Consider the following 22,088-nt stretch of genomic DNA (forward strand, 5'->3'; position numbering starts at 1 on the left):
AAGGATTTGGAGGAAAGTGATGCAGAAAACTTGGATGAGTGGGTGAAGAATCATTACGACTGTTTGAAAACTGCGGTGGAGGTTGCAAGTGCAGTCAATCAAGAGATGGCGAAGCGACGGAAAAGGGTGTTCGACCGTAAATCCGCAGGAGCACTTGTGAGACCTGGCGACCGAGTATTATTACGCGACCACAGACACCGAGGCCGAAACAAAATCAAAGACAAATGGGAGCACATAACTTACATTGTAGTGAAACAAAATCATGCAGATGTTCCTGTATTCACTATTAGACCTGAGAAAGGGGGTAAAACTAAGGTCATTCACAGAGATCAGATTCACCACTGTACATTCCCATTAATGACACCTATCACATCTAGTACACCTACGAAACAAGTTACAGATCAGTCGGACTCTGAGACAGAATACCCTGATCTTGTTTGTGTTCCAGTTATTCCCTTTAGACATGATAGAGGTGGAGGGGTGGTTCAAGATGAAACACGTGATGTAGGTTCAGGGGAAGAAGTAGTACAAGAGCAAGAAAATGAGACACGAGATGTAGCCCCAGAAACAGAGTTAGAATTACGAGAAGTTTCTAATAATGTTGATGTTTCTGAAGTTAATTGTCAAAATTTGCCTGAACTTCGGCGTTCTCAGAGACAGAACCGTGGTAAAGTGCCTGTGAGATTTAGAAATGATTACGTGATGAAAAGGTCATGAAACAAGTTAAGCTTAATGTAAATTTTGGGTAATGAATCGGTTAAAGGTTTAAATATTGTGATTACAAGTTTTGAATGTATATATTGCACTTTGTCACTTCTGTGTTTTTGTATTCCAGATCTGAGTCAACTGGAGATCGCAATGGAATGGCAGGGTTTAGCAGGGGGGAATGTAACGGTAATACTTTTTGAATGTATTTTTCTGAGAGACTTTTATTTTGACAGCGTTTTTTTTGTGTGAGCGGAGACGCACAAAAAAGTCAGACAGTCGTGAGTTGGTGGAGAAGACACACGGTACAGTTCGCTTGTGTTTTTGAATTAAATAAAGTGGTGATTTACATTCCACATAGTTTTGTTGCAGACGCAAAAAGTGCGGAAGATCTTTTGCTTATCCGGGAGTTCGGTTTTGTACATCGGAAGATACAGACCGTGTTAGAGACTGGCTTTGGAGCAGAGAGGAGCTGCCATAGTCGAGAGTTTCGCTGAGAACGCTGTAATCTTCGCTGTAATACAGACTTGGAGAGTTTCCGAACGAGGTTTGACATTTTTTTTTCGTGTTACATGTGAACTGTGACCGATGCCGTGAAACGTAACCAGTAAGGGCACTTATTAGTGTGCTGGCGTATCGAACGTTGTGTTAAAAAGCATATTTTTGTGTATAGGACTTATACGGGAAGTTACGCTTGTGTTAGGGCTGGGCGATATGGCAAAAAAGTAAACTCGATAGTTTTTTTCTATATTGATCGATAACGATATTTATTTCGATATATATTTCATTAAAAAACTGTATTTAAAAGAATCTATTTTAAATGCAGTTTATTAACAAAAGTTAACCTTTAACCAGTTAAAATTCTATTAAATTAATGCACTGTTGCAACACAGAGGATATTAGGCCATAAACAACATGTACCAGTTCATTCAGTCTCATTTTGACTCAATTGACTCCTTAAGTAAAGGGAGTGTTCATTCAGTACATTCAACCAATGAAAGGGCTCCGTTACTGTGTACATTCGAACGCTATTGGCTCAGCACCTGCACACATACATAACGCTGCAATAATGTCTTGCTTGAGTAGTGGGATTCATTCAATGCATTCAGTGAACCTTAGTCTTTCAAAAAGACATCTCACATAAACTGTAGTACATTTCTTTAATCATGCAAGCATCGTACATACAAGGTTCAATATTTTAATGTGCACACAAACTCACTTCATTACATCTCTAATCTGTACAGGGCAGCGCTGGTTTGTTTCATATGCACCAGCTCATGTTAGCAGATATGTTAACGATGGATATAAAAACGTTTGTGCTTGAGTTTCGAAGTAACACGCTTGCAATTGCGCCTCAAGTTTGTTTTGTTTAACCGGCGATTGCGAAAAAAAAAATAAGACACTTGATAAACCGCGTGATGACAACTCGAGGTTAGTTTCACCTTTGTTTCCGCTTCCAGTAATGTTTTCCTCCTCATGTTGAGTTTTCTTTGCCAAGTGCAGTATGAAATGGACTTTGTACTTTGACGCTTGCATGATAAAAGCTGCACGCTGACTGACTGTTGTTGCGTTTATTTCTGTGTTCTGTTAGACTGTAAGATTAATTCATATCGAGTCAAAATGACAATAGCTTATCATCGTTTTTGAAATACATTCTATCGCGATTCGATATGATATCGTTTATCGGCACAGCCCTAGCTTGTGTATTTTGGGTTTTTTTGTTTTAGAGAAGGATTCGTTTCCTCGCACATGTGCCACACGTGCGCGGAGGCTGCGTGTGCAACCGTTGTTCTCTGAGATTTTTCCTGCATCCGAGCAAGCTCGTATGGATGTTGTTTTTCACGTTTACCCTGCCATCCAAGTGATGTCTCTACGTTGTCTTGGCTCAGATGTGAATTAAAGTATTATTATCGATGAAAAGTTGGTATATTGCACTCAACGCACTCTACGCAACTCAACGCTCTCTACGTAAGTCTACACACTCAACGTTCAACGCAAGGCATCGCATCATTGTTGCAACGAACTGGTATTATTCGTCTTTCCATACAAAAACACTTTTGACAGTTTTGTTGGTATAGACTGAATTTACTGAACCGAAACGTAAGTCCGGATGTGATCGTTGAGTAAATGAAAGTTGTATTGTTGAGATTATAACCGTACGTGAATTGTGAGGGTCACCTTAACGAGGTTTGTACACGTGTTTGAAACGCTTATGTTGAAGTGATATTGATCATTTAAGTTCATTCCACTGCAAGTCGTGTATTCATTCCAGAGGGTGTTATAAACAAGATTGTGGTGCACCATGAGGTAATGTACAGAGACAAAGTTGTTGGAATAACATTGTTTATTTGTTTTTTTATTTTTCATGTTGTTGATCATTTGTCTTTTGCTGAAACCAAATCTGACATCCTGCAAGAAAAGCAAAGTCAATGATTAAATGTTACAGAAAATCTTACAAGAAGTTTTGTTGTGGAACTTACTTTGGAGTAGGGGCGTCTCACTTGCTCTGTTAGGTATCGGTGGGTTGGGAATGTGACTTAAACTTGTAGTATTGCTTCACATATTTACACTTCAGATAGCCACCATATTGACACAGACATTTTAACTTACCTGAAGTCATACACATCGGTCCCTTTGGTATTTTATACAGCAGAGTAAGGTAAACTGTGTACGCAAAATACACTGAGACTAAAAGTACTAGGGAGGGGGACCAAGATCCTTTCCTCTTTGAGTCTTCCAAAGTAACCTAGCAATTTCCCCTACAAGGCTGGCCGAGTACGCGCCCGTTACACACACCTGTAACAGAAGAACACAAATACAGTTATTTGATATGTCCACCATCACATAGTTTACAGCACAAATGAGTACTCTATATGCTATCAATTTAATGTCAAACAATTAAAAAATGCATCACCTCACAATATCAGAATTATTAGTTGACAAGTACAGTATATACTATATACTCTTATGAACAATCTGTTATGTGCAGATCAATCATTTAACCCCCTGGGGTCCGAGTGGGTTTTAAATCCTGGAGAAATTTTGTCATGTCCTGAGATTTGTGCTTTTTAGTAATGCACCCATATTTTAATACATTGTTATAAGTGGTGGGACATTATCACGTCGTGCTGTCAATCACTCTCTGGTAACGTTACGCTGAGAACCCTCAAAGGCTTTTCATTTATAATTGGCACTACACAAACCAGAAATATCACGCAAACAAAGCAAATACAACAAATCCGTGTTATATGATGTACATTGTCAGTAAAAAACAAGGTTCTTGAAGAACACATTAACGTATTTAAAATGTAATGGGAACTAGCATTCTAGCACTACACAGGCTGCAGACAACGATAGCGCGGGCTGCATAAATCTGGTCTCAGAACAGATTACAATTTATGTCCTAACATTACATCGTTTCTGACATCAGCCTTTTGAGCTTTAGACGTCTGAGGAATTAAAAAGAATGGCATTAAATGGTCAAATATCGTAAATTAGTGTCACTCGACATAGGCTGTGGTAAAGTCAATTTACGGAGCCCGTCTGGTCACCCCTCAGAGAAAAAGCTGGACCCGCAAATCCGTGGCCACAGTTTTGTAATTCGTTACCTCAGTTTAAAAATCCGTGCTCTCGGATTAATAAACTGTACCCACAGTTTACAAAACCGTACTCTCGGATTAATAAACTGTACCCACGAGTTTCCAATCAGTGCTCTCGGTTTTGTAAACCGTCACCTCAGTTTTTGAAATCTGTACCCACGAATTCATAATCTGTGCCCACGCTTTCGCAATCTGTTCGCACAGTTTTGCAAACTGTAGCCTACTCGCGGAATTGAAGCCTCTGTCTGTCAACAGAACAAGCTCCTACAGGAACATTAACGAATATTGTATAGTTTTATTTTAGATTATATTATAAATTCTCTTAATGTGTTTACACACGAGCGCGTGGCGCATATAAACGTTCATTGCCGTGTTTCACTGGCATAAAGTTGGTTAGACATTAAACTTTCGATATTCGTGAATTTAGGGACAGTCTCTAAAGTTACATACACATTCAAATACATGTTTCCAACTTCAATGGCATTTAAAGGGAATGACTTCCCCAACTAACTGTACAGTGTTAATGTGTGTGTCAGATATAATGCACACCTTTTAGATTATTTATATTTATTATAATAAACCGTTAAATCAAATGCAAATATTCCTATGTGTTTCACTGCTGTATGGGTTCATACATAAATATACAAATTTTAAAGCTCAATGGCATTTAAAGGGAATGACTTCCCTGACTAACTGTAAAGTGTTCATGTGTGTGTCAGATAGAATGCACACCTTTTAGATTATTGATATGTATTAAAATAAACCGTCAAATCACATGCAAACATTCCTATGTGTATAATGGTCTCATACACAAATATACCATTATTTAAAGATCAATATACATATAGGAATATGTGCATATGATTTGATGGTTTATTTTAATACTCAATAATCTAAAAGTTGTGCATAATAGCTGACACACACATGAACACTGTACAGCTAGTTTTGTGGCTATAAATCTTTCCTTTTAAATGCTTTTGAAGTTGGAAACATGTATTTGAATGTGTATGTAACTTTAGAGACGGTCCCTAAATTCACGAATATCGAAAGTTTAATGTCAAACCAACTTTATGCCAGTGAAAAGCGACAATGAACGCATGCTTAATATGCGCCACACGCTCGTGTGTAAACACATTAAGATAATTTATAATATAATCTAAAATAAAACAGTACACAATATTCATTAATGTTCCTGTAGGAGCTTGTTCTGTTGACAGACAGAGGCTTCAATTCCGCGAGTAGGATACAGTTTGCAAAACTGTGTGAACAGATTGAGAAAGCGTGGGCACAGATTATGAATTCGTGGGTACAGATTTCAAAAACTGAGGGGACGGTTTACAAAACCGAGAGCACGGATTGGAAACTCGTGGGTACAGTTTATTAATCCGAGAGCACGGTTTTGTAAACTGTGGGTACAGTTTATTAATCCGAGAGCACGGATTTTTTAAATTGAGGGAACGAATTACAAAATTGTGGCCATGGATTTGCGGGTCTTGTTTTCTTTTCTCCGAGGGGTGATCAGACGGGCTCCGTATCAATTCAATTTTACCTCAGGTGGAAAAATGGCAGGTACACGCAGGCTTACAAAATGCAAAGGAAAATGACGGTCAAAACAGGGTTCCCGGTGCTTGATAACAAAAACACGCTTAAGGAAATATGAATTTTACCTTCTTATTTTTGATTATTTCCAGTCCCGACTCGATAAACTTGCTGCTCGGTGGAGTTGCCAGCGCGCCACTGCTTTGCCAAAGATATCCTTCCGCCGATAAAGAAACTCCTCTGTAGTTTGATTTATTTATTTGATTTAAATCATAGTTGTCATTTAAACATTAAACATTTTCAACAAAATAATATTTAATTATGTGATATAAGAAAAATCTACCAAAACTCAGGAGAACTACTTTGTCAAGCGGAACAAAGTGTTCTCGGTCAGGGGTGTGCTCGACTCCATGCATCACCTGCTCAAAGCAATCGGGTTATGACATCAAGATACCGCGACATCGTTTCTAGGCAAGTGCTTCCTGATCGATCTCACGATAGTGTGACGTCGCCGGTCGGTCTGCTCAGCTAAGTACGAAGTGGAAAGTATCTATCACATTGAGCAAGAACGTCGCTTGTGAGACTCATGTAAATTGACCTGGATTTCTGCATTTATCTATCGTGGTTGATTTTCATACAGTTAGGACAGTGAAAGGAAGAAAATACTTATACAGGCCTATTGAATGAATTAACAAAAATATTCCAGAATCTCCATTTGCATTAAATACATAACAAAATCAGCCTAAATATCTGAGATATTTGTATGTTTAAAAGGATTATCAACCAAATATAAGAACTTTAAAAAGTTCAAATGCATAATGTATTTTAAGGATGAAATGCCCACTTGGAGCCCATGAAGGTCTCATATGGGCAAAGCTATGTGGGACCCATATTGGTATCCCACACGGGGCCCAAATGTTTTGCCCATCTTGAACCTATGCCCATGTGGAGCCCATATCGCCCAGATAAAACCCATATGGCGCCCACATACAAATGTTCAAATGTACGCATTTAAAGGAGTTTAAAGGCGTATTATGTATTTAAAGCATAAAATCCGTGTGCCCACATGCAGCCCATAAAGGTCCCATGAGGGCAAACCTATATGGGACCCACATTTGTAATCCCACATGGGGCCCATATATTTTGCCCTTTTTTATCCCATGCCCATGTGGAGCCCATGTCGCCCAGATATAACCCACATGGGGCCCACATACCAATGTTGGCTGGGAAAGGGTTAACAACATTATGAAAAGTGAATGTAAGACATTGAGTGCGTTTATATTTGGCATTAACATGCGAGCTCGGTGATCCGAACAAGCAGATCGGATCTTCAGACAATCAGGACACAACGCGTTTACACTTGTCTTTTCAATGTGTAAGTGGACAACATCCAGATACAGATCGCATGTTAATGCCAAATATAAACGCACCCAATATTAAGGACAGGCTGGAACTCTGCAATTGACAGAAATCCGCCGTAGACTCGCTGCAATTAACGGAAATCCTTCGTAGCGACGGAGAACTTTAATCCATGATTATACTATACATTTGTTTCTAAGTATGTGCAATCCCTGGGATCGAACCCATGACCTTGACATTGCTAACGCCACCCTCTAACCACTGAGCCACAGGAAACCACTGAGCTAGTCTTGATCCTGGAGCACCACAAAATTTTGTTCCAATTTTTGTTTGTCATTTGTGTTACTAGCCATTCCTGCCCACCACAGCTCCTGTCACCTTTTGACAGCAGCCATCGGGCAGATGTTTTTAACACAAAGACAGATACAGAATAGTTTGCATTGATGTAGTGTAAACAAGCTCAAACATGTGCAAAAATAAAGCTCAACATTCAGTACACAGTAATATCGATGCAAAAATTTCATATATAATATTAAGACAGAACATGTATTACCTTAATGTTTTAAATGTTTATTTAAAATATCAAGTCATCACTGGCTCACAATGGATCTCTGTGAAGCATCCATTCGTTCTATCCTTCATTTTGAGGGTGCATTCACAGTAGCCTTCAAAATAGTCTTGTTTTACCAACCTTTAGTTGCGCCACTGTGACAGATTTGGTCCTTGCATGCAGCCTCTGAACTGGGCCACAGCTAACCTCAGCAGGCCAGGAACACAACTGGACACAACAGCATTTGGTATAGCTGTATATGGGTAGCTGACAGACTAATATGCAAATTTGTCCTACAGCGTGAACGCAAAAATGTAGAAAAATGAACTGAAGATAAATCTTCCTTATGCTATTTTATATAATAAATATAAATATGAATAATATAAAACAATGTAATATTAATAGTTTGTTTTCAAAATTTTGCTGATGATAATAATAATTTATTCTACCCATATTCAGCTGGGATACGAGGACCTTTTAATATCGAAGCTTATGATCAGCTTAAGGTTAGCTACATACTGACAATAAAAATTAAAATTCCTTCCGTGTGACTTTCCAGCATTCTGATATCTTGTGTATTGTCAGTATTTAAGGTCATAATTTCATTCAAAACATATGAAACAGTCAAACAGCAGCAAGTCATTTATTGTTGTCTGTGGTAAAGCTGAGTGGTTCTAGCTGGCAGTGTCTCGAAAGGGAGAGGGTGGCAACAACTGCACAATAATCATTTCCCTGAGGCTTCCAAAATGTCCCACACTTGGCCCGTACACACGAGAGCACACACGCACAAAAACGTGATACTCTGCTCATCCAAATTAGGTCTAAAGCCAAGCCCTGTGCACAATGTTTGTTTTCTTTCTAGTGCTATCTTATTCCTGGATTACTAATCAAACAGGCCCTGGGCGATCACAGGGCGACACTTCTGAGGAAGTGCTTGGCAGTATTTCAACTCTCCATCCTGGAGCCAGTGGATAAGAGGCACCATTATTCATGAAAACACTTCAGACTGTCTGAATCAACTTCCCAGTTTGTTTTTAATATAAAAACATTCACCCTTTTACCAAACAAACAGTTAGCAAAATGGCAGCAGACAAGTTCATCCACTTTCGAATGTCAGCCCTTTAAACGAACAAAATCTACTATTTCTTTTCCATGTACATTTGCAATGTAATCTAAAAAAAAACAGTCCTGTCATGTGCAATAACTGTTGCCAACACTTGATGGCAGGAAAAGATTTGATTTAAAACGTTACTGGCTCATTCATTCATTCGGACCGTATTAGTTAAAGAAATGTTCATCTTCAGTTTCCACCATGGTCAAGTGCAAATCGTTGCTTTTTGGCTCGTGGTTACAGTTCCATTGATTCAAACAGGTCCCCATGATCCACATGTGCAGATGTCTGCCCATTCTCGGGTTCCTAACCGCACCCACACGTCACTTGATGTTGGATGCAGAAAAAGCTTATCATACAGCTTTTGATGTTCCTCCTGCTAAACGTTCTGAGACAGCAGACGGACTTTCTGCCCGCCAAGCACTCGTTTTCTGAACTCTGCTAATGAAGGAAGCTTCATCTTGTCTTTGTTTTTACTGTAGACATTTAAGAATATGCCAAAAACCACCAGCAAACCACCCCATACATACCTGTAAAAGAGGTAGACCACATCATTCTCAACAAAACTCTTATAAGCTAAAGCTATTACAGACATAAACGTGACTCTGTTAACTTTCTCAATATATTCCATATTGTGCACAATCATCAGTGCATATTAATAAAAAAGTCTGCTAATGTAGCCAAGACCACAAGAGTGTGGAAAATAATGTAAACCGACGATATCTATTAACCCAGGATCATACATCCCACCCTACATTATTTGCACTGGATAATGTTTCATTTAAATTAACCTCAGATGATGAGCTGCGAATGTAGTATTATTTTGATGTTTAAAACAATTGTGGCCAACTTACTGAAAAGTGAAAGGTTTTGAAAAGAACAGAAATGACAGTACAATGGTCATGGCTTTCCTTCCAGTAGTCACTGAAAAACAGCACAAAAATATATAACTTACTTGCTGGTGAATTAAAACGCATTGTATCACCAATATGGCCACATGAGAGCGATTCTCACCTGTGACGGCAACAAGTGCTCCAAACAGCTTTATTAAGGCCAGTACAAATGAGATGCCAAAATATCCCGTCAGAGAAAAGAAGAATGCGTAACCATAAGTAGTCACTGGATGCTGATAATGATCAAAATAGACATTTAGAATGTAAAACATCACTGGATATATCATATTAACTTTTATAACAACAATTTTCACATGTACATTTTATTGTTTTTTAAGTCATATGCTGCTGCGGCAATTCACACCAAGTTAATTCACAACTCAAATATAACTTTCAGAACTCACAGGCTACATCACATTCTCCCAGGCGATTTACAGAATATCAAGTAATAAAAACAAATAAGATGCACAAAGGTCTCGGAAAGAAATCTGACATCACAGTCCTAACCGTAAGCTTCCACATTTACATGAAGGCCTATTCAGTATTCTGCAAATAATATCACCTGATGACACAAAATGGCTAGACAATGATGACAGAGGTGGACTGCAGTCCTAATACCCACCTGAGAGCAGAAGGAAACTGCAGGCCCAAGCCCCCCCACACACAGCAGACCCAGTAGAATATACACAAAGCCAATGGAATAAGAATATAAAACCTGCAAAATAACAATTATGGATAATACAATTACAGTCCTTTAGAACACAAGACAAAGTACATAATGCAAGATGGACTTTTAAATAGTCTCTACCATCTCTGAATTGCTTCCATTATGAATTTTCATGGCTTTTTCCTGCACGTTTCCAATAGCAGCATCCGCACAGAGGGCCATAAATATGAGAATTACTCCTAAAGAACCCAACATCACAAGCAAACAAATAACTGTACTATTCACTGCATTTTAACACTGCGTTTTTACAGTCATTATTGTTCTATTATCAACGTTTTTACTGAGTTGAAAAAACGTTTTCCAAACTGCTATGCATTGTAATTACTGTAAGCCTGAAACTCTTACACGATTTTGCAAACTTTCTCATTATCAATTGACTGGAGCAGAATTTTGCTGTACCTGTTACATTGAAGTTTGGTGCAACTTTACTGTCTGCCAGTGTGAACCAGATCAGACCCAGACTCATGCAGAGAGCAGCGGAAACATCTGCAACATTGTAGCGCTTCCCTAAAACATAACATCAACAACCATTTTCAAACCAGAGACTCTGACACAGATGAACTCAAACACATCACATACAGACGAACAGGCTGAGGGCATTCTCTTCTGTCTTTTGAGCTCTGACTGCAGGTTTGACACTGGCTGCAGTTTTTCAAATCAACCAGAAGCAAATGGATGTGAAAAGAGAGCTTTAGGTTGCACAAGAAAATGCAAAGATCGAGACAAAGAGAACAAAAAAGAAGGCCAAAGAGTGTTTCCAAACAGGTAGTTGCCGTGGGGATGAAGGTGATGCAGCAGGTTGTGGTGCTGTGCTTTGATTCGGTCCAGGTTTGATGGGTTGGCATCTCACGCGCATCCTCAACCAACATCCAGGTGATCTTACGCAGCAGCCTCAGGGGACGCGAGGTGCACGTCGCCTGAGAATAAAGCGATATATTCTCACAAAAGAGGAGAATGTGAACTGCTCTCATTCTCTCTTGTTCAGGATATCAAAAATATTCCAGATTTTGCATAAAACAAGGGAAGACCTCCACAACAAAAGTGGCCAGTAAAAAAACTGGCTTAAAAACATCTGCTTACAGAAACCTGTCGCAGAACTGACCTTACGTTACATTGTGAAAAGAAGAGTTTACTCTAAAATGAACAGTATGCTATAACTTTTCTAATTTTTTTGTACTATTATTAAATTCTAAATTATCTTTTTACATACATCTTATAGGGACAACTAGGAAATCTTCACCAAAAAACACAATAATAGTTATATTAAATTGTTTCTTTTATATTAACTACTGAAGTCTTGCTCCAGAAATATTTGTGGTATGAACAGACTAAAATTTGAGTCATTACAGTCTTTAAATCTTCCCTTTGCTAAAGGGCACATGTGTCCTTATATATAATAAACATATTGAACTGCTGGAGTATGACAAAAGGCTGTGTGAAGATTCTAAACATCAATGTCAAACATATGTGATTGATTTACCTTGTATAAAAACTCCCCCAATCATGACAGGAATGAGTTTGCAGCACTTAAAGATAACTTGTGTAGGATAGTTCAAGTAACCCAGGGAAGTGTTGGAAAGGCCCATGGTCCCAACAGTTAAAAATGCGATGATCATGTACGTTTTGCATGGTATCCTGAAAAACAAGAATGATATCAAAACAAAGGCTATTTTCTTAGTTTGTCAGTTTTTGGAACACTGTACAAACTAGTACACACTGCTCCCACTAACATCAACAAACTTTGCATCTCGGTGTGTCTTTTTTTGCATATAAAAAGGACGATTGTTGAGCCCTGATTGAAAAAGAATGACATAAGAGACAAGGAATTTTAATATATGAGATTAAACAGGCCTCAATTTTGCAATCCAATTAATACATTTTTTACATTTGACAATATTATTACAACACACAAAAAAAGAAAAATCACAACTGACCAAAGCCACGTCCAGACATATTTGTTTGTCTGTGTATAGTTGGCAAGGTATTAGGTATTAGGTTAGCAAGTTAGAAATTATATTTGTTAGAAATGAATAAATGAAACACTTCATTACTAAACTAAATGTTGCTTAAACCGGTTTAGTTTAAAATGGGTAAAACAAACGGATACAATAAAACCTACCAACAGTTGGTGTATGTTGGCGCGGTATGAATAAGACAAAACATTTTTATCTTGATGGTCGACGTGAAGTACATACTAGGACTAACTATTAATCTTAAAATTGGAAAACAACATGACAACAGTTTGCTTTGAGAAAAGAACTCAGTGTTTCCCCTACATTACCTTGGGGGGGCGACCCGCCCCTCCAATGGCAGCCCCCGCATCCCTTGAAGGTCAAGTTAATTTTATTTTCTATTTAGCACCAGATCACAAGAGAAGTAATTTTAGGAAGGTTACCTTTCCAATAGAACATCTATATTTTGTTTTTTATTTAACAAATTAAATAGCATTATGTTATATCTTATTTACACGGCGGCATGTAATTTCTGTCTCTACGCGCTTTTACAATTCTCCTCTGCTCTCCGTAGAGTTCCCACACAGACACATACACAGGTAAGCACACTCCAACCAGCGGACAGAGAGCGCGTCATTATTTGTGTTTCTAAACGCTCCCAGTGTGGTGAAAATGGCAACATTCGCTCTCTTGCTCACTGGGTTCACGCCAAACGCGAATAAAGCGTTTTGCGCGAGTAAATTACATACAAAGTCAATGCAAAAACGTGTACAGACGCGAACTCACGGCAAGTGTTGCGAATGACGTGAATCGGGCGGCGCGATTGCGAACCTGACAAGCAGCAACAGTTCAGTGACCTCCGGATGACAGGTTTTCACCCAGCTTGGCTTCGTTCTATCCGCACCGCAAGTTATAATGAACCATTCAAAACATCAGACTATTTCTGTAGTTTAAATTGAGCAGCGTGTCTATATAACTGAGCTGTACACATCACGCGTGCTGAGGGACATATTCTAATATCTTTTTGACGCGTCGCATATAAAGACCTGCAGACACCAAGAGCAGGTAACTAAATGGACACTTTAGTACAATAAAGTATTTTTAGCTGTCAGTCAGTTTACTGTTTGCTATATAGGTTTGTGACAGATTATAAACCATAACGTCTTGTATCTACATTTAGCATTAATTATATTAATAATATTAATAGCATTAATAATCAACATAATGAATGAGAGCATTTCATAATGAATCATGTTTTAATCAGAAAGATTATTTAGAATCAGTTCTAGTATGAATGGCATGGAAAGGCTACTTGTTAGTAACTTTGCAAGTACTTCTGCTCATGATAAATTCATTTCAGTTGTTACATTTTGTTGTCAGTAGGTTTTTTATATTAAAATAGACCACTAGAACTTCGCTTTAGCACCAGAGCCTACAACACATTTTCTCAGTTACCAGGCCTTATACGTTTAATATATGAAGGGAAAGTGACCTATTAGTCAGATATGGTGACCCATACCCGAAATGTGACCTCTGCTTTTAACCCATCCAGAGAGTAGTGAACACCAGTGTTGTCAAAAATGTCGATATTTCGATACGTATCGATACTGAAAAATCTGAAACGGTTCCAATACGCATGTCCCACGTATCGATACCAGCTGCGCGTTCCCGCTCACTCTTTTTTTTCTGACAGTGAGTTGACACACACTGCACGTGAACGCTATGTCAACAGAGCCCCGCATCCTCTCACAGACTTGACTCGTTTGCGGCAGTTAAAAAGTGTTAATGTTAGAAAAGATGGCCAGTGCAGAGTCTCAGTAACACATCTGGCGCTTGGTGAACGCTCGTTTACACTTCCCATGTTTACCATCGCGCTCTATGTATGTGCGCTGATCAATAATTTCATCCACTCGTTTTATTCGCCCTGGTTATATGTTATTTATGTTTTTACAGAGTCTCCGCAACAGTTCTCATGTTTAATGCACGCGTTTCTGTCTTTATGTGCGCTCATCAATGATTTCATCCACCCGTCTCGTTCGCTCTGGTTAAGTTGGATGTTTTAAATGATGCTGGTGCGGGTAAAGTCTCCGCAACAGTTCTCGCGTGTGATACACGTTTGCACTTCCGTGTTTACCATAGCGCTCTATGTATGTGTGCTGTTCAATGATTTCATCCACTCGTCTCATTTGCTCCGGTTAAACGTTGTTAATGTTAGACAGATGGTCAGTGCGGAGTCTCTGCAACAGTTCTTTTTGCATTTGTGTTTCTGTCTATATGTGCGCTGATCAATGATTAAATGTGAATAAAAGCCAAATTAAAAATATGGGTATGTGTCCTGATGAAAAACTTGGAATGAATTTAACCAATTGGAGCTCAATTGGTTAAATATTGTTTATTAAAAAAAGTATTGTCTGGACCTCCGCCGCAAAGACAATATAGAGACCGCACCCACTTCCCCCCAAAGCCGTAAACCTAGGGGAAACACTGGAACTCTGCTCATGGACGCATAACCCACCTTCTTCTTTTATCCTGAGTAAGCTGTAACTCCACCAGACCGAACAAAGAATAAAAACCAAACTGGACTAAAGTCAGATACCAGCCAAATGGTTTAAACCCTTCCACGGAGAATATGAGCTCCTGAAAGCACAACAGACATAATTTTACAAAACTATTATACCATCATGCACCTACTATAAACCTGTTTGGTAACAAACACAAACATCACAAATACACTGACTGTGTCAATATAGTGTAACAGAAGAATCTGTACCTGCAGGTAGCCATAGACAAGGTAAAAGAAGAAGATGCCAGCGACACAGATGAAGAACTGTGTAGGTGGGTTGAAGTTGCTCAGGTTGATGCCCAGGACTCTGAGTTCCTCTAATGATTTGATATGAGGAGACATCACCTCCGTGGATGACGGCACAGTGATGGAGATGTGCTTCCGTGAGCTGTAATTCACCAGCCCATATTTACCACTCATGATGTCTGCGGACTCCTGACAAATGAAAATCATCCATCAGGTGTTCACAAATACATTACAAAAATGAAGCATCTCTCCAACACCTTCAAACAGAATGCTATCAGAATTATTCCTTGTTGTAGATTTTTTGATGGCTCTGTTAACACAGTCGTACTCTAAATAAATACAGTAACTATAATCGATATGATATTTTACTTTGTTAATCTCTCCTTATCTCAGATGCACTTTATTTTACTTTATATAAGAATATTATCCAAGAGAATACTGCTCACTACATACATTTGCTATGGTTTAAGTTCAGGGATGGTCAAATATAATGACTGTACGAGTAATACCTTGTTACTGAATGACTACTATATTTTATTGACATATATAACGTGTAGTTTTAAATAACAAATACTTGGTATTCCGATGGAGTTCAAAGAAAACCATGTCACTTTGTGCATTAACAACATCAGCGAAAAATTCAGCCAAATACATGAGAATTCGATATTACCTGAATAAATCAGTGAAGGTAGAGTGACTGATCAGTTGAATTGATCAGATGAAAGGCATCAGATTCTGTCAGCTGTCTGACTGTACAGCACATAGATCTCACATCATATCAAACTCACAGCCCTCTAAACGACGCGTTTCAGGACTGACACGTCTGTCAGGCTAAATCCGCGACTTCAATCATCTGAACGAGTCTAATATCAGAGATTTAACATACAGTCGCTCACTCAACGTGTCTTTTAAAATCACGAAAAGTGTTAGCGGCTAGGCTAACAGCTGCTGTTCGGCTCTACTTCCGGGTTTAAAAACGAGCTGTAAGCGCTTGTTTCAAGGTAACGAAGACATCACTTCACCTTTTCCGTCGGACTGGAACCAAAACAATTTCCCTTTCCATTAAGATATGCGTCACGTGTGTAAACTACACGGTAATGCTAAATGTTTTGTATTGCTCTGTCTCCCCGGCAGCAGCCAACAGCTTCCGGTGAACTCTGACCTCACATACGTCACTGAAAACACACACGTGTTACTGTAAACACTTTTTTTTTTTTCCCGGAGAGAGAAATCATTTTAATAATGTTGCAGTTAAAGATAAAAGTAATAGTAAATATACCGACAAACGTATGTTATTCTGAAACATTGATTGCTTCCTACCTGTTGTTAATCAGAAAATGCGTAAAAACACAAATATACCTAAACATTGGAGTTAAAACATGACTTATAAGTCAAAGTTGCAATCACAGAGTTTTACCAGTTATATTCATACACGAGTGCTCCAGGTTATCATTTGGTTTATGAGACGTGTGTGTGTAATTTTTAACACCAGCACAGAGAGAAATGTAGTAGGCCTATGTGGGCTATGTACATTTTTAGAAATATTTTAATGTTATTCTGTTAATTACTGGACATAGACTACCTCCAGTACATGACAAATGAGTTTGTGGTTTCAAGGCATGATTTTATGACGTTGCAGTGTGATGCAATACCACTGTTCTGTTTTACTACTCACACTCCATTACCAGCAAGAGACAGTATGTACTTTTAGTGCTTTGCAGCAGCAATATTTAAGTTGGAATTCCTAGAAAAACAACAACATTTTATTTCTAAAAAACATCCACAGAGGAAGAAATCCTTCATTGGCTAATGTTTGTCTCATGATTATGTGAATGTATGTGTCCGGATTAAAACAACAAACGGTTTCTGGCATCAGTTCGGAGATGAATAAAAATCATTTTGTACCTGCTTTATTTCTTGTGTTGGTTTCATTGAAAATATGAATAAAGGTACACAATGTGATCTTCCAAAGTTCTGCTGTGTGTAAACTGAGTTATACAACCTGTTTGTCTGGTTTGACAGGACAGTGTGTTTGCTACATTTGCATTGTTGTTTTGCATGTATTTGAACTTTTTAATGTATTTGATGGGATGCAAAAATCAATTGATTTTGCTCACACGCATTCAGATATCGACATGAGACACAGTCTGGACGGTCCAGCTCTGGTGAGCTAGGGGTCCTCCCCCTTGCTAGGTTTCCCGGCAGCCTGTCTTCCATCCATTCATTTCCTCCGCTTCCCCTATAGATGACAGAGGCCCTTCCATCCAGCGTGAGAGGTTAATTCACTCACGGATGGCGTTATTTCCTTGCAGCCCCTTCCACAATATATAAAAAATTCAGAGTGGACAGGCCCATCTCTCATCCGCCTGAGATTTGATTGGAATGGTATTGCTTCCTGTCCCGAGGAGCCCCTCCGCTGGCTTGGCCGCACTTTATGACACTAAATAGCCAGGCTACAATTTTTCCATCTATTCAAAAAATTCTCTTAATAACTCATTCTTGGGAATGAAAGCCCTCGCTCTCCGCTCTCAGCAGAGAACAGGCCCATCCCCTTCACGTCCACAGGTCAGCAAGACGGAGACCTGAAAGTGTCCAGAATTCAACGGGTTAATTAATCTCCGAATTTACTGCCCTTTCTCTGGCACCCGCTCGCCGAATCATAGTCCCGCGGAGGCGTCCTTGCCATATTTACTGCCTGCTAATAGTATTCAGCAATGCACAGAACCTTCCACATGCATGCGGCTCTTTTGCCACCCATCTAACTTTACAAGTGATCTCATTTATCAACAATGACGGATTTGTGCAATGACTTTCACCTTTTGCAGCCCTTCGTAGCAGATCCTTATAAATAATGAAATGGCTGTTTATTGATTATTCAGAAAGGTACATATTCCTGTAATGGTCTTGGACCCGATCAAATAACCAGTAATAAATAAAACATTAAATGCGGAAGGAAATGCGGTGGCTTTTCAAAGACCAAAGTCTGGATCCAATGAGTTCTGTGGCTCTGCGAATCAGCGGGATCTTCTGGGAAAGCTGAACGCTTCAGTGATTCTGAGCATGGATTTGATTAGAATTCAGGTGACCTAATGACTGTTGTGGTCCTGGATGAGTCCGCAACAAATGTGAAAAGCCACACAAGTGTTATTTAAAAAAAGGTACATATTTTCATAATTTATTCACCCTCATGTCCTTTCAAACCTGCTTGCGCAGAAAACAAAAGAAGATTTTCTTAAGAGTGTTGGTAGCCCAAAGACATTGACAGTCTTCCATCTTCCATTGTAGGCATGCAAAACATTCTCAAAACATCTTTATTCCATGCATTGTTTCAATAATTAAACACTGCCAACAAAGAAGTTATTGGTTAAATTCTCAAAGCCCACAGACCAAAGCCACTTCAAATAAAACCACCAACTGCAGGCGAACAGGTAAAGAATTGACAAAATATGTCCTATGAAATGGATCCAATATCAGTTTAAACACACGGTATAGCCCCTGAATTGACCGTAGTATACATTCCTTCAATAAAACATTGTGACCAAAGCAGTGGCTTCTCTCCTCGTTTCTAACTTTCCCCCATGAAGAGTAAAATCACCTCATACATCTCCAGTCATTCTTACTGTGCCACCTTCAAAATTGAAAATACCAAAGGAGAAATACACTGGCGCCCCTTTTATGAAATAATGCTCAAATTTATTTGTTATATAATGCTTCTCTTCCCAACAACTGGGCATGACAGCATTTTGCAGATCGAACCCTTTAATGTTGCCCAATCTCATATTAACTTGAAGGTTTCTTAATAAGTCATTTTTGGCTGTGTGATCCAGGGCTAAAGGGTCGACTCTGTTGTCGTCTTCTTGTGCTTGTCTGAATCCTGCTGCATGATTTGGGAAACAGATGGTATCAGGCCAATATTACTTCTAAAAGCACTCATATCCTCTCTCTTGTTATTTTCTTTGATCTGCTGGGCTTTCTGAGCTCACTTTTTTTCTTTTTGCAAGTCTCTCTCTCTCTCTCTCTCTCTCTCTCTCTCTCTCTCTCTCTCTCTCTCTCTCTCTCTTTCTTTCTTGTGTCTGTCTATTTGAGGTCAGCATTCACTCATACAGGAAAGTGTGCCCGTGTAGATATAGCTCTTCTTAGATGGACTGTATTGACTTAATGTATATTTTATGTCTTTTTGATCAAAAGAAGAAATGGCAGCCTTCTTTCGATCTTGGACAACAATGAAATAAGTTTTTCTGAGATAGAATTGCGTTTTTTTCTGCTGTCATTTTAACTCAGATTGTCAGGAAATTTTCTGTTCCATTCAGCTGATCTGAAATATCAGTCTATATCTTGGACTAGTAAGGTTAATACGGGAACATTTAACAAATTACACATATTTCACTGCACTTAACTGTGTTTTGGGTCGCCGTTTGAACCACAGTGCACTGTAAAAGAAAATCCCATAAAAATCGGACAAAGTACTGGCAGAAAATTACCAGTACATTTTCCTTTATTTTACAGACATTTCCGTTCATGCTAAAATGTAATTTAATGCAGTGCAAAATGTAAAATACAGGTAAAACAACAGGTCAAAATGAATACGGAAAATTCCTTCATATTAATACAGTATATTGTGCACTATTTTGAGTGTTGGTTTTCTCGATGATGAAAGTTACAAAAGTATAACTCTTATAACTTTTTGTTTCATAATAATTTGCATTATTATTGTATAACAACTTTTTATTTCATGCAATAAAACTGTGGTTTAGTAATGGTATGTGACAAATGGGTGTTTAGTTAAGTACTGTGTTAGTGTTTGTTGTTTTTATTTTTGTAAGAAAATAAACAACCTAAAGGGCCTGGGAGGCAATTCGTTTTTTTTTTTACAAAAGTGTGAGAGTTTTTACTTCAATCGCACCGGAAAACCACCGTACACCATTATTGTAGCTTCAGAGTTGATAAGTTACTCACTATGAGCGGTTGAAGTAATGTTGAGCATCAGAACTTAAACAACTAGGCACTAATCTAGTTGTGAAGCCACCAGTGACTGCTTTCTGAAAGATGTTCTGGGTTGTTTTGGTCTCTCAGCACTCATGGCTGAGGATTCATTCACCACAACACAATGCAATAACATTCTCTCTGCATAGACGCCTGTCATAAGTCACATGAACCTCTAGAGCTCTGCTGATATGGCGCTAAAAAAATGTTTAACATAAAATACACTCGGTTAGATGTAACAAAATGTGAAAATGAAATTCAGCTTTAGGAGAAGCATGGACTGATTCTTGAGAACAGCCAGGAGGGGGAAGCAGACTTCTGTTGAACCTAGAAATAAATTAAAAACAAAATAAATATACTGTATATATTTATAGAAAATAAATAATTAGAAAAAGAAAGTCAGATTCAGTTTGTGTGATGAATTATTCCAATTGCAGTCATGCAGTGGAATAATTACATCTTCATTCAGAATCAAAATTCCGATTCACAACGTAATGTGACTTAAAATGATTCATTATGCATATTATGAACCTTCTATATATAACCTTCTATATATAACATAATGCATCTACTTGTAGTTACACAAACATTGACATACTTATTTTTGACGTATCTTAAAGTCAAGTCAAAATGCAACATTTTTCGTATTATTTGTATATGGTATATTGCAGTGTGTTTTGTACACAAATTATTTGTGCATTATTGTTCATGATGTCTTAAATTAATGCGCCCTCATAATCTTTTCATGGGAAGCTACTCCTTTAACATTACAGATAAAAGTTATACAGCTATAACGTTGATATATTTATACAGTAAATTAATAAACATTATGTCATGGCTCTGCTTCATTTAGTCATGTTTTTCTTGGTCCTGTAGCAGAGTCATGACAAAGCCTTTGGTTATGTGTGGAGAGAAACATATTATTGTCCTTTTGACAATAATATACGTTCTCTCCAGTGTCTCGTCTCTGTTCCCGCCATCTCGTTTCCTCGTTATCTTTCCCTGAGTGTTTAATTACACACACCTGCCCTGTGTCGTTATCCTTCGTTTGTCTTCCCTTTAAATACCCTCTTGTTTCTTTGTCTTTTGCGTGTGGATTGTACTCTGTACTACGTCGTGTTGTGTGGCCGTTCGTGCGCCAGTCCTCTCTTAGTGAGTTTTGCTGTGCCTTTGTATTGTTTTATTGTGCTTGTTCCCTGCCTGTTAGTAGACGTTGTGTCATAGTTGTATTATTTTGTCTTTTTATTTTTGCCCCACCGAGGGAAGTGTTTTGTTTTCAGTTTTTGCCTTAGTCGTGTCCTTGTTACCCCCTCGTGGGTGTTTTGTTTCTGTTATTGTTTATTAAACGTATTCTGTTAACCCCTTCACTGCTTGCCTGCGCTTGGGTTCTCTTTCACCACGTTCGTGACAGAATCCACATGCCAGTCTGAACCCAGCAGGCAGCCATGGACGGTGCAACCATTTCCCGGTGGCCTTGCACCTCCAATCCGGAGTGGTGGAAGGCGATCGCCTCTCAGTCCCACGCTGGAGGAGGACCATTCCCTGCCCAGCGCCAGTGCCCCTTGCTGGACTATGCCCGAGACGTCGAGGCCAGGAAGGCGTCCGTTCCCGAGGTGCTGGTCCGTGCCTATCTGGTGGCTGGGATGGATGATCCTCCACCCTTTCCTGAGCGGGAGGAGATGGTATACCAGCCGTTCCCACAGTTAGTGGAACGGCTGCAGCTCCGAGAGGAGCTAGTCAAAGGCTCCTCTCCCAGCTGTCATCGGGTCTCCTCTCGTCCTGCTCTGGTGTCCGTCCCGGAGGACCACGTGATAGGCACCCTCACTATCGGAGGCCCAGCACCTCCCGTCCCAAGTCCGGC

General features: G+C 39.0%; 1 protein-coding gene across 2 annotated transcripts; it reads right to left on the reverse strand.

Annotated features, from left to right (window-relative positions):
• Positions 1 to 8,169: 8,169 nt before the first annotated feature.
• Positions 8,170 to 16,405, reverse strand: slc35b3 (solute carrier family 35 member B3). 2 transcript variants are annotated; one of them, XM_057323360.1, is made up of 10 exons: positions 16,267 to 16,405; positions 15,206 to 15,433; positions 14,951 to 15,072; positions 11,964 to 12,118; positions 10,883 to 10,990; positions 10,565 to 10,662; positions 10,379 to 10,471; positions 9,878 to 9,989; positions 9,718 to 9,787; positions 8,170 to 9,393 (listed from the first exon to the last, which is right to left on the reverse strand). In XM_057323360.1, the coding sequence occupies exons 2-10, from the start codon at positions 15,416 to 15,418 to the stop codon at positions 9,243 to 9,245; spliced, it is 1,122 nt and encodes a 373-aa protein (XP_057179343.1). In that variant the 5' UTR covers positions 15,419 to 15,433; positions 16,267 to 16,405; the 3' UTR covers positions 8,170 to 9,242. The 2 variants fall into 2 exon arrangements, with proteins under 2 accessions (XP_057179343.1, XP_057179342.1); XM_057323359.1 differs by having other exon boundaries at positions 8,171 to 9,393; positions 15,915 to 16,405.
• Between the last annotated feature and the right edge of the window lie 5,683 nt (positions 16,406 to 22,088).

This window comes from Triplophysa rosa, linkage group LG23 (genome assembly GCF_024868665.1).
Source record: "Triplophysa rosa linkage group LG23, Trosa_1v2, whole genome shotgun sequence".
In the NCBI taxonomy this organism is placed as follows: domain Eukaryota; kingdom Metazoa; phylum Chordata; class Actinopteri; order Cypriniformes; family Nemacheilidae; genus Triplophysa; species Triplophysa rosa.

Coding starts and splice junctions, on each gene's coding strand:
- slc35b3 (XM_057323360.1), bottom strand. CDS start 15,418: ATGAGTGGTAAATATGGGCTGGTGAATTACAGCTCACGGAAGCACATC. Junction 9,788..9,877: donor AGCACTTGTTGCCGTCACAG/GTGAGAATCGCT, acceptor GCTGTTTTTCAG/TGACTACTGGAAGGAAAGCC. Junction 9,394..9,717: donor TCAAAACCTTTCACTTTTCA/GTAAGTTGGCCA, acceptor CCTCTTTTACAG/GTATGTATGGGGTGGTTTGC.